Genomic DNA, 12898 nt, shown 5'->3' on the forward strand with positions numbered 1-12898 from the left:
CCCGATCGGCTCATCTTGAACTTCTTCAAGATGCACTGTCTTTCCACTCTTTTCTCCTTTGAGAAACTCTTTCTCTAGGAAAACCCTGTTCCGAGCGACAAACACTTTGCCTTCTGATCGGTTGTAGAAATAATATCCCAAAGTTTCCTTTGGATATCCCACGAAAATGCACTTATCCGACTTGGGTGTGATCTTGTCCGACTGAAGTTGCTTGACAAACACTTCACATCCTCAAATCTTTAGAAAAGACAAACTGGGAACCTTTCCAGTCCACATCTCATATGGTGTCTTAACTACGGATTTAGATGGTACCCTATTAAGTGTGAAAGCTGCTGTTTCTAGAGCGTATCCCCAAAATGACAACGGTAGGTCCGACTGGCTCATCATTGATCGAACCATGTCTAACAAAGTTCGATTACGTCGCTCGGACACACCGTTTCTCTGAGGTGTTCCAGGCGGCGTAAGTTGTGGAACAATTCCGCAACTCTTTAGATGATTGCTAAACTCGTGGCTCAAATACTCGCCTCCACGATTAGATCGTAAGGCCTTAATTTTCTTGCCACGCTGATTTTCAACTTCATTCTGAAATTCCTTGAACTTTTCAAAGGTTTCAGACTTGTGCCTCATCAAGTAGACATAGCCATATCTACTAAAATCATCAGTGAAAGTTATGAAGTATTGGAATCCTCCTCTAGCCGTCGTGCTCATTGGTCCGCATACATCACTATGTACGAGTTCCAACAAGTCTACTGCTCTCTCAGGAAATCCTGTGAAAGGCGTCTTGGTCATCTTGCCTAGCAAGCAAGCCTCACATGTCTCGTATGATTCAAAATCAAACGAAGTTAGAAGTCCATCAGAATGGAGCTTCTTCATGCGCTTATCACTTATATGACCCAAACGACAATGCCACAAGTAGGTAGGACTCAAATCATTAGGCTGAGGCCTTTTAGCACTTACATTACAGACAGGTGAACCATCAAGATTTAAAACAAATAATCCATTCACAATGGGTGCAAAAGCCATAAACATATTATTCTTAGAGATCACACAACCATTGTTTTCACTCGCAAATGAATAACCATCCTTCATCAAGCATGAAGGAGACAAAATGTTTCGACTTAAACTAGGAACAAAATAACAATTATTCAACTCCATAATAAATCCTGACGGGAGGTGCAGTTGCATCGTCCCGATGGTCAAAGCAGCAACTCTTGCATTATTGCCCACGCGGAAATCAACTTCTCCTCTTTCCACGCTTCTACTTCTTATCATTCCCTGCATCGAATTGCAAATATGAGCAACCGATCCGGTATCAAATACCCAAGAATTAATAATTGTATCAGCGAGAAATATGTTGTCTATAACATTAACAACAAGCGTACCTGAGGTAGAAGTACTCTTACTTCCGCCATTCTTCAAGGAAGCTAGGTACTGCTTGCAGTTTCTCTTCCAGTGACCAAGTTCATGACAGTAAAAGCACTCTTTGTCTGGAGCAGGTCCAGGTCCAGCTTTAACCTTGGGCGGTGGGTTTGGCTTGGACGTTCCAGCCTTGCCCTTCTTCTTCCAAGAATTGCCCTTCTTCTTAAAGCTAGGCTTGTTCTGTATTGCCATCACATGGCTGGTACTAGTGCTTTTCTTGATGTCAGCCTCTGCTGTTTTAAGCATGCCACACAGCTCATTCAGACCCTTCTCCGTCCCATGCATATGGTAGTTCGAGATGAAGTTCCCATAGCTAGGCGGAAGAGACGAAAGAATGAAATCAGTGGCCAACTCTTGGCCCAGTGGGAAGCCTAGCTTCTCCAACCGTTGAGTGTAACCAACCATCTTGATTACGTGTGGTCCTACTGCTGCGCCTTCTGCTAGCTTGCTCTCAACAAAGGCCTTAGACACATTGAACCTTTCAGTCCTGGCCTGTGTTTGGAACATATCTCTAAGCGCCACGATCATATCGTGCGCCTCATGGTTTGTTTCGAACTGCATCTGCAGCTCGGGTTCCATGCAAGCAAGCATAAGGCAGCTTACTTCGAGGTTAGCATCACATGCTTTCTTGTAAGCATTCTTAGCAGCAGCGGGTGCATCATCAGCAGGTTCTTCTGGTAGTGGGTTGTCTAGAACATCTTCCTTTTTCTCAGCCCTGAGAACAATTCTCAGGTTGCGGATCCAATCCGAGTAATTTGTTCCATTCAACTTGTCCTTCTCAAGGACCGAACGCAAAGCAAACGGTGTAGTGCTGCTAGGTGCCATTTAATCTACAACAAAATAATGCAAAATACATTAAGACAAACGTATCCATGATAGAGCAAATCATATTAAACTATTTTAACAGAATCTACTCCCACTAAAATCAATATCCCTCTATTGAAACTTAGTGATTCAGGATCCACAACTAACAAGTCCACTAGTGAGCTTTAGCATCACCGCTAGCAAACAAGGTAGATCGGTAAGCAACTTTTGCTAATCATATCACATATGACTCCTGTTGTTGGGTGACATCCCCATGTCTCGGCGCCCAACCGTTATGCCCCAAGGTCCTTAACCGTTAAGATGACCTCGTTAAGCAAACCAACCCTTATGCGTGTAAGTGTCCGACACAAACCCGTCTAGTCAAGGAAAACTAGTGGTACCCTAATTTCATAGACCCACCACTAATTGTACAAGACATGGGACGGTGCAAGTTTTAGTTGGGAGGGCATACTAACTTAAAATTTGCGAGGGATCGTTCTACTTCTAACATCACAGCATGCAGAAAGTAAAACATAAACAGAATAGCATTCACACAGCTGTGACACAGTATGGCCCGTTTTCATATGGTGATCTCCATCTCCATAGAACCTGTTCACCATGGTGATCTCCATCTCCATGTTCCATGTGCGCCATCCTCCTGGTGATGAGTCCTCCAAGAACTAGAGCATGCTATTACACCTAATAGCTAGTAAAGAATCTAGTAATGAAGATTACATAGTTGCTTGGATCATCACAGATTGGTACGCAGACCATTAAATACAATAAGGTGACAACACATATGGCTCCTGCCGTGTTGCCGTACGCGCGACACGCAAGTCACGAATGAGTTACACACATGCATCACATACACAAGGGGGCCATACTGATCACAAGATACATACATACATCCTGCAAAACAGAGTTAGGCGTCCTAACGTTCCAAACTTGGGAGGCCCGAAACTCCATCTTCCAAGCCGAATTTGGGAAATCTAATTTCGCCGAAAACGGCGAAGCGGTTGAATTTCATGTGTAACTTTTTCTGTAGATCAATTTTCATATAAAAATCGCCTCGATCCGAGATCGTACCGAAAAGTTACGGCTGATTTACCGAAGCATACGCATACGGCAAAATCCTGACCCCGGCAGTAGATCCCATCTACTATTGCACATCTAATGCGCCTGGCGTATGACCCTGGATCTCGATTCGACAAATCATATTGATCTTCGCTCACTGCAACTGGATTTACGTGTATCACTTAACTCCGATGGCGGAAACCGACCGGTAGGAGTATGTCGTTACACTACCATTGCAGCAAGGGCACGAAACCAGGACATAGATCAAACAGAAAACTCGCATATCTCCATATGCACACATCCCGAATCCAAAACTAAGCAGCTACGGCTCTTGATACCACTGTTGAGATACGAGGTAGGCTACACTAGCGCAATTCAAAATTCTACCGCGTATAACCAGGAAGAACTGCCGTATAAGGATCACGGGATTACCACTCGACGCACTACTGGTGCGGAAGATGTAGATATGCGTCGATGCAGTGAAGACGATCACGTAGTCGTACGTAGTCGATCAACGTAGTCGTACGTAGTCGATCACGTCCAGCAGCTCCTCAGCAGCTCGTCCACGTGCAGCAAGATCGCCTCCGGTACCGCGGCTCGTCGTCGGCTCGTCGTGGCTCGTCGGCGGCTCGTCGGCGGCTCGTCCAAGTGCTGCAGGCGCAACACCTCCAAGGTATCCACACGTGCAGGGAGGAAGCGTCGCAAGCCGGACTGCTAGATCCGCGAATTGCAACAGGCGAGGGCGTGGGAGGCGCGGCAGGTGTGTTTCGCCAAAAAGGTGTAAACCCTAGGGCACCCCCACCCCTCTATTTATAGAGGTTCCTGACGGGCCTCTAGATCCGAGGCCCATTAGTACTTCTAAACCTAATCCAACTCGGATCAGATCCGAATTGGGCTTCCAGCCCCTTAAGTGTGTGACCCTATGGGTTCGGATACGCATAGACATGGCCCGAGTACTCCTACTCGGCCCAATAGTCGGTAGCGGCCTCTAGCAAGACGTGCCAACTCCTATACGCACACGAAGATCATATCAGACGAACCATCACAACGTAATATACATGCTATTCCCTTTACCTCACGATATTTGGTCTAGCTTCAAGCCGACCGCTCTTTCTCGATCCTGTGATTCGGAATCCCTTTGTAGGTTAACTCTTAACCATACGTAGCATGGCCATGCATTTTCGGATCTGATCACTCGAGGGGCCCAGAGATATCACTCTCAATCAGAGAGGGGCAAATCCCATCTTGATTGACCATGTCTCATAGCATGCTTCTTGACAAACCCGAAAGCTACCTTTATAACTACCCTGTTACGGCGTAGCGTTTGATAGCCCCTAAGTAGGTCGATCCACATCTAGAATACATGCGACAATCTCAGGTCTAAGGACAAAGCGTATATGTTGTTTAAAGAGAGAACTACTTCTCGTGTTGGGTCAGTCCTAACACATGTCTCCACATGTGTCCACATTATTAGTTCAACATCTCCATGTCCATGACTTGTGAAACATAGTCATCAACTAATACATGTGCTAGTCTAATATTCATGTGTGTCCTCACATGAACTCCGACTAGGGACAACTTTAGAATAACCATACAAGTAAAGAGTTTCACATACAATTCACATAATTGCAAATCAATTCAAGTAGCCTTTAATGGATATTCAATGAATACAATATACAAATCATGGATACAAATGGAATATCATCATCTCTATGATTGCCTCTAGGGCATACCTCCAACAAGAGCAGCACAACAGCTGGTCACCACCAGCCGTGGGCAGTGGTGGAGGCCGATGGCGGCAGTGGTGGTGCGGCAGAAGAAGAATGAGGTGACAAAGAAAAAAGAACAGAGGAGGAAGAAGACGGAAGGAAGAAGAAAGAGACGGGGAAGGAGATAAGGTGGGCCCCACTATTTGCCGCGGACGCGCGGTCGCTCAATAGGAGCCCGTCCAATATGGGCGCGTGAGGTTTTATTAGCTTGGATGGTTTTTCCCTCGCCGTTTGGGGTAGTGTATAGCGACTAGTGAGGGTTTACACCGGGAACATGTCTTTTCAAACATCTTCTATGATGAAATCGGAGTTTCAAGCATTTCTATAAGAAATTTGCATCTAACAATACCATATCCAATGGATAAGTCACGGTTTGGATAGTCAGGTTCGTATAAGAAAACATGGTTTTTCAATCCGAGCGTCTTCCACGCCGGAGTCAATAATTATCTATAAGAAACTTATGTGTTGCCTAAAGATAGATCGATAGATGTCGTATTAACAGATTAATCATAGTTGTGGGGCAACCTAGCGAGAGTTCACATTGGGAGCACGGTTTTTTAATCTGAGTATCCATTTAAGCATCAACGAATGTTTATAAGAAACTTAACATGTCACCTAAAAGGTAAAAAAAATATATGAAAAGATACCATATCCAATAGATCAATTCCGGATTGAGGCAGTCTTGTGAGGGTTCACATTAGGTAACGCAAGTTTTCAATCTGAACGTATTCGATGCTGGAGTTAGTGATCATCTATAAGCACTTAAATATATAATGATAGATACCATTATCCAGAGGATTCTTCGCAATTTGGAGCAGCCTGACGAGGGTTCGCACTAGGACAGTTTTTACATCAAGCATCTTTCATGCTGATTATCTTTAAAAAACTTATATGTCACATAAAGATATATAACATGATGGATATCATATCCAATGGATCAAACATTGTTTGGGACAGTCTAGCTACTGAGGGTTCACATTTGGAAACACGGTTTTTGGACGAGCGTCTTACACGGTGGAGTCAATAATTATCTTTAAGAAACTTGCATGTTGCCTAAAGATAGCATGATAGATCCAAACACAGAGATCAATTGTAAACATTGTCATCTTAAAGATAGCACGATAGATACCAAATCCAATAGATCAATTGTGGTTTGGGCAATCTAGTGATGGTTCACATTGCAAAACATGGTTTTTAATCTGAGCGTCTTCCATGTTAAAGTCAATGATTTTCTATAAGAAATTTACAGGTCACCTTAATGATAGTATATGATAGATACGGTATTCAATGGATCAATTGTGGCCGGTTTGGGCAGACTAGTGAGGATTCAATGGAGTCAATGATTATCTTAAGAGGAAGGCCTAGCTGCATGGCTGCATAGATGCTATGCCATGGGAGGGTAACACAACAATCAAGAGATCGATGACATGATCAACAGGCGACACACTTGTGATACAATGGCGAAACACTTAATTGTTGTTTCCAATTGTGCAATAATTCAGAGCCGAAGTGTGTGTATCCAAGAAAAGACACGCGGCAGTAGATGCACACTCAACAAAACACAAAGGACATACACACTTCTGAAAGAACAATCCCCACCCAGAACACAACATTAACAACTTCCTTCCATCCAACCCTTTTTATCCCGGTTAACTTTAGATCCGGGGTTAAAGGGCGTTTAGTCCCGGATCAAAAACTGAACCACCGACGGCTACCGACGGGGAGCTTTAGTCCCGGTTGGAAAGACCAACAAGGACTAAAGCCCCACCTTTTATCCTAGTTGTAACGGCTAAAAAACTGGCCACCAACGGTGGGAGCTTTTATCCCGGTTGGAAACACCAATCGGGACTAAAGACCCCCTTTTAGTCTCCCCTCTCTCCATCTTATCTTCTCTCCTCCTCTGCCTTTCTCCCTCGCGCAGGCAATCTTTCTTTCTTTCTATCTTCCTCCCCTCCCATTCTTCCTGCAAGCGCGGGTGGCGTGGGCACGGCTCCCGGCGGTCGGAGAGGGCGGGCGAGCTAGCGGAGCGCTTTTTTTATTTTTTAACTTTTTAGTCCCGGTTGGTTTTACCAATTGGGACCAAAATGGGTTTTTAGTCTCGGGTGAATGACCCGGGACTAAAGACAACCCCTTTTATCCTGAATAGATAGTTCCAGTTGGATTTTTAGCATCTATGACCCTATCCAACCGGGACTAAAGTTGTGTTTCCCACCAGTGCAGTTGTTATGATGATGACACGATCAACAGGAGAGACGCTTGTGATACACGACGGCGCCACGACGTTTGTGCGCGCGCGCATAGGTTTGGTGACCTACAACGCCTCCTCGTCAGCAGGGTAACTTAGGATGTGTTTGGTTCCACCTTGCGAAACTTTAGCAACTAAAGTTTAGTCCCATTTAGTTCCAAATTTGCCAAACATCCTTGCTAAACCTTGCTAAACTTTGGTTGCTAAACTTTAGCCCATAAGTAACCTTTTGCTTGCTAAACCTTACTAAAAGATGGGGTGGACACCCTTTGCCCCCATTAATACCTGTCTGGATACCCCTCTCTCTCATTAAGTCTCATTATGGGCAAATAGGTCATTGTTCACCTCATTAAGTGCTGTTTAGCCCATGGAACCAAACAACCATAATTAAAGTTTAGCAACTACAGTTTAGCAACTTTTAGCCCCTAAAATTTCACAAAAGTATCAAACAGACCCTTACATGGATGTAGCGGGACGGCATATCAATACCGCCAAACCGTGTCTTTGTTTCAGGCCAGAACGGATATGGCTGCTAGAGTCTTGTGTACAGTGTTTTTCTCCAGAATCAACGGGTGTAAAAAGTCTCACGACAATAAAGTAGGCAACTGCCGCGTCTTGCAAGTTGCAATTGTCCTCATGCGGCACCGAACAAAGTTATCCACATCCACTGTAGCAGTAACAGACGCCGTTTTTTTTGTTTTGGGACGATCGACCCAAAGTTTTCGTGCATGCTTGTTCACACAAAAGAAAGAGCATCAGTTATACGGCCTACAGTTTACAAACTTCTCAAGTTGGCGTTGTTACTCCTCGAAGCAATCGTTGGATGGCTGTGCTGTTGCTTTTTATTGGGTGAGGAGGGTTTCTTCGTGCAAGTCAAGGACGAGTCCGTGGTATCTCACTTTCAAGAGCCATCAGTGTTATTTAGAAATCCCGATTTTGCTTTAGCTACGTTGAATCGATTCGTTCCCTGAACAATTCATATTTGCTTTAGGATGAAGTTTGCTATTGTGGATCTTTACTCCTTTGATCAGGAGGAACCTTTACTTTTCTATCGAGCAAACACTTTATGCGCCCTCCTCTCCAAATGTGTCGAATTCGGGCCGAGTGTAATGGGCTTGGAATTGGACACACTCGGCACGACAAGTGTAAGAGCCTCTTCTCTCTTCTGCCGTCTGTTGCGTAGCTCAGCCCAACCAACGAAGCTGGCCGACAACACAAAGGCACGATTCCCTGGGCCGGTGTGGTGATATATCGGGCCCAGGGAGCTGGGTCCCACCCCAGTTCGGCTGACGGGCCCCCACAATGACTACCTTCCACGGCACACCTTCTGGAACGTGGCCGGGGAACCAAAGGACATGCCAAAGAGAACGTCGAAGTCCTATCGTACGCAACGCTGTTCATCCATGTTGTGTGGTTGCGGATGCCATTAACTTCCCGGCGACGGGCTCCTCCTCCGTCGGCGTCGTGCGCGGCTGGGACGGTGCATTCGATGCCAGCCGTGGCCGCTGCGGAGGTAGTTGCAACGGGGCCATTACTTTCCCCCACGGGACTCTGCACTCTGCAGATCTGCAATTCATCGTTTGCCTTGGTCTGGGTCCTCGAGCCCCACCGCCAACTACTAGAAACAACCCGCGCTCCCGGCCTCTCCGCTCCGCGTAAATATGCCACGACAGAAACCCAGGGCGGCGACCTGCTAGGCTGTGACCGCGCGCGACAACCCGCTGCGCGCCGACCGGACCCACCAGTCAGCGAAAGTAAAGATCGTGCGCGTCCCCGTCTCGCTAGAATTTTAGCGCGCAACGGACAGAGGAGGAAGACGACGGTGGACACAGGGACAGCCTTGTCGTGCCCTCCGAGACTCTCCCACTCCAAGAGTCCAGCGCCACACGAACTCTCTCTCTCTCTCAACCCCCTCCTCAGCGCAGAAGCAGAGCGGAGCGGGAGCCAGCAGCGACAGACAGCCATGGGGCAGGCCGCCGGGGACCCGGCGCCGGCGGTGGAGACGGCCAAGGGGCGCGTGGCGCCGCCGATGCCGTGGAGGACGCGGCTGGTCGTGCTGGCGGCCGGCTACGTCACCGACGCCACCCGCCGCGCCGACGGCACCGTCAACCGCCGCCTCCTCGCCGTCCTCGATAAGGGCGTCGCCGCGTCGGGGACCCCGCGGAACGGCGTCGCGTCGCGGGACGTCGACATCGACGACCCCGCCGTGCCACTCCTCCGCGCGCGCCTCTTCTACCCCGCGGCCGGCGGCGCCGGCGCGGAGGACGAGGAGGGCCACCGGCCGCTCCCCGTGGTGGTGTTCTTCCACGGCGGCGGGTTCGCGTACCTCTCCGCGGCGTCCCCGTCCTACGACGCCGCCTGCCGCCGCATCGCCCGCCACGCGCGCGCCGCGGTGCTGTCCGTCGAGTACCGCCGCGCGCCCGAGCACCGCTACCCGGCCGCCTACGACGACGGCCTCGCCGCGCTCCGCTTCGTCGGCAACCACCACCACCACGACCACCAACCGCCGGTCGACGCCTCGCGCTGCTTCCTCGCCGGGGACAGCGCGGGCGGCAACATCGCGCACCACGTCGCGCGCCGCTACGCCCTCGACCCCTCCGCGTTCCCCCGCGTCCGCCTCGCGGGCCTCATCGCCATCCAGCCCTTCTTCGGCGGGGAGGAGCGGACGCCGGCCGAGCTCCGGCTCGACGGCGCGCCCATCGTGAACGTCCCGCGCACCGACTGGATGTGGCGCGCGTTCCTGCCCCCCGGCGCCGACCGCTCCCACGAGGCGTGCTCCCCGACCGCCGCGGTGGCGGGGATCAAGTCCGCCCCGGCGTTCCCGCCGGTCACGGTCGTTGTCGGCGGGTACGACCCGCTGCAGGACTGGCAGCGGCGGTACTGCGACGCGTTGCGCCGCGAGGGGAAGGAGGTGCGGGTGCTCGAGTACCCCGACGCCATCCACGCGTTCTACGTGTTCCCGGAGTTCCCGGACGCCAAGGACCTCATGCTAAGGATCAAGGAGATCGTCGCCGGCAGCGAGTGACGGAGGATTAGGTTGGTGGATGTGGATGTGGAATTGCGTTGCGTGACGTACTGGGGTCAGTGACGTGGACTGGGACTGTGGGTGTTGTGTGACGTGGACCTCATCATACAGGGCGTGTGGGTCTGTGGATGCGCCGTGCGCGTCACAAGTTAGTGTGGTACTCATGTGAGATCGTCGCGATGATGAGTGGTGCAAATTAATGTTGATTTTGGTGCTCGATGACGATGAGTAGTCAGTGGGTCACTTTCAGCAACGAGCTAGGAACGGAGTAAGAGCAACTCCAGGAGATTTTTTCCTTTCCTTTTTATCCCCTTATAGGAAATCTCCTTTCATAATTTTTTGATTTTGAAGACGAATGTTGCGGCACTTCTCCTGTCCCCTTTCTACCTACCTGAAATGTGGCGCCCATCTATAAGTGATCCACTAATCTTCCTCCTCCCTTCTCGACTTCCCTTTCTCTCTGTTCGATCTTGCCTCTCCTCCCGTGGCTGGGTAGTAGTGGCGCTTGGCTCGCTCGCGCACGTCGGAGGGACCACGGTGGTGCTCGCGTCCCATGGTGGATGGGTAGTGGCACTTGGTACGTCGTGGATGGGTGGCAGCGCCTGGCCTAGCCATGCGCATGAGCAGGTGGTGCAGGGGATGGTGCAGCGAGGGCAAAGGATGGTGGTAGGGAGTGGGGTAGCCTGGGCGTGCGAGGGCAAGGGACGACGACGGGTGGGGAGTGGACGTGGGCACCACGGAGCCCAGAGCAAGGCCGCGCTAGCCGATGATCGTGCGGGCGACGGGTGTGATGGAGGGGCGACAACGGGTGGTGGGCGACTGACCGATGCGTGGGTGGATGGGCCACGGTGGTGGACGAGGCATGGTAGTGGACGGAGCTGGACGAGGCATCGTGCGATCAAGAAACACCTGTGGCCAACATATCCTGCAGTTGGAGAGGAAAAGAAGGAAAAGGAGAGGAAAGGGGAGAGGTGACAGTTCCCTTTTCTAAAGGGGAGAGGTGACAGTTCCCTTTTCTAAAGGGGAGAGGGAGGGAGATAAAGTGATTGAGAAAAAAATAAAGGGGAAAGGGGAATTGAAAGGGGATCTATTGGAGGATGGTTTTTACCCCTCACCCCTTTAATGACTGAAAAGTGGAAAGGGGAAACGGAGAAGGGAACATGTTGAAGTTACTCTAAGGATGAAAATATTAGGGAGGCACCTAATATATGTTAATGGAGTAAACACTAACACATAAAGATATTTTTTCTTATTCCCTAAGATTTTTTAATAAAAAGATAAGATCATGAGGAGCCTTATGGTCCTGGTAAATTTAGTTTTGTTCTAAGAGAATTTTTTTTAAATTTTAATCAAATTTATCAAAAGAAGTATTATCTCAGTTCAGAGATCACATATACTAGAATTTCTATGATAAATTAAGAAGGAAGGAAAAAGACTTTCACACACCCCTCATTCAAGCCCCACGCCTAGCTTTTGAATCGACACCATTTGTGTTTGCTCCATTTGGCAATATTTTAACCAAAAAGTCCATGTCAACTTGCTCCATAATCAACAAAGTCCATGTCAACTTGCAGATATTTATCCTTGTGGTACGTAAGTGAAGCCCTCTGGAAATAGAAGAATACACATAAATTAGATGTCTAATTTACGAAAATAACCAAGTTCTCAGGTAAGTGGAAAAATTAGCAAGATCAAGTATATGAAATTGTAGATTTAAAAGACAAGTAACCATCATGTCACGAACAATCTCATGGAATTCATTATTTTCTTTGTATATATAATGAAGCATTACAAATTTCCTATCCTTTATGTCTACTACATATACGAACCAATGGTCTTGAAAACAGGTCGGGAAGAATAACTACACCAGAAATAAAATGAATTATATTATGAGAAATAATAAAATGTAACACTCAAAGTGAAAGAAAGATGACAAAGGAAGAAAATAACCATGTTAGAATGATGAAGGGGCCGAGCCTTGCTAGACCGCCTAAAAGCACGAGCCAATACACCCTTCATCAAAATCCTATGCTTTATCAAAATCTTTCAATAGATTTTCATGAAAACAACAAAAAAAACTTGATAATGTGATTCACTGATTATAAATTAATACTCAAAAAGGGCGACAAAATTAGAATTGAATGTGTAACTAAACAAGTACATATAATAACTTACACCAATGTTTGAAAAAAAGTAATGCCTCTTGGATATATTAGGATGACCATTTGGCTTCTAAAATATGTTATAGCATAAAGGCAGAAACAAATTGAGTATGAGTTTTCTTAGTAGTAGAAGGTGTAGTATCATCTAAATAAATATACATTGAAAAATTTAAGTTTGTTCAAGCAGATGGAAGATGTGAGAACTGCTAAATAGCCAAGATTAAAAGAATAAAGGAATAACAAAAGAGTATTAGGAACTAAACTGCTCTTCATCAACTTATCAATAACTTTCTCAACAGCGGGAGTGTGTGACTGAAAAAATATAATCATAAGTAAAGGAAGAACTAGAACAAATCAATGTCATGCAAAAAAAAGATTGATATATATTGTGTGAATTTGG

At 47.6% G+C, this 12898-nt stretch overlaps 1 protein-coding gene across 1 annotated transcript; it reads left to right on the top strand.

Moving 5' to 3' along the window:
* The first annotated feature begins 8695 nt into the window (after window positions 1-8695).
* Window positions 8696-10558, top strand: LOC117866408 (probable carboxylesterase 18). Its single transcript, XM_034750606.2, has one exon. The coding sequence runs from the start codon at window positions 8732-8734 to the stop codon at window positions 10334-10336; it is 1605 nt and encodes a 534-aa protein (XP_034606497.2). The 5' UTR covers window positions 8696-8731; the 3' UTR covers window positions 10337-10558.
* Window positions 10559-12898: the final 2340 nt, after the last annotated feature.

This window comes from Setaria viridis, chromosome 8 (genome assembly GCF_005286985.2).
Source record: "Setaria viridis chromosome 8, Setaria_viridis_v4.0, whole genome shotgun sequence".
Lineage (NCBI taxonomy): Eukaryota > Viridiplantae > Streptophyta > Magnoliopsida > Poales > Poaceae > Setaria > Setaria viridis.

What these genes read in the sequence shown, in the direction of transcription:
- LOC117866408 (XM_034750606.2), top strand. Translation starts at nt 8,732, where the DNA reads ATGCCATTAACTTCCCGGCGACGGGCTCCTCCTCCGTCGGCGTCGTGC.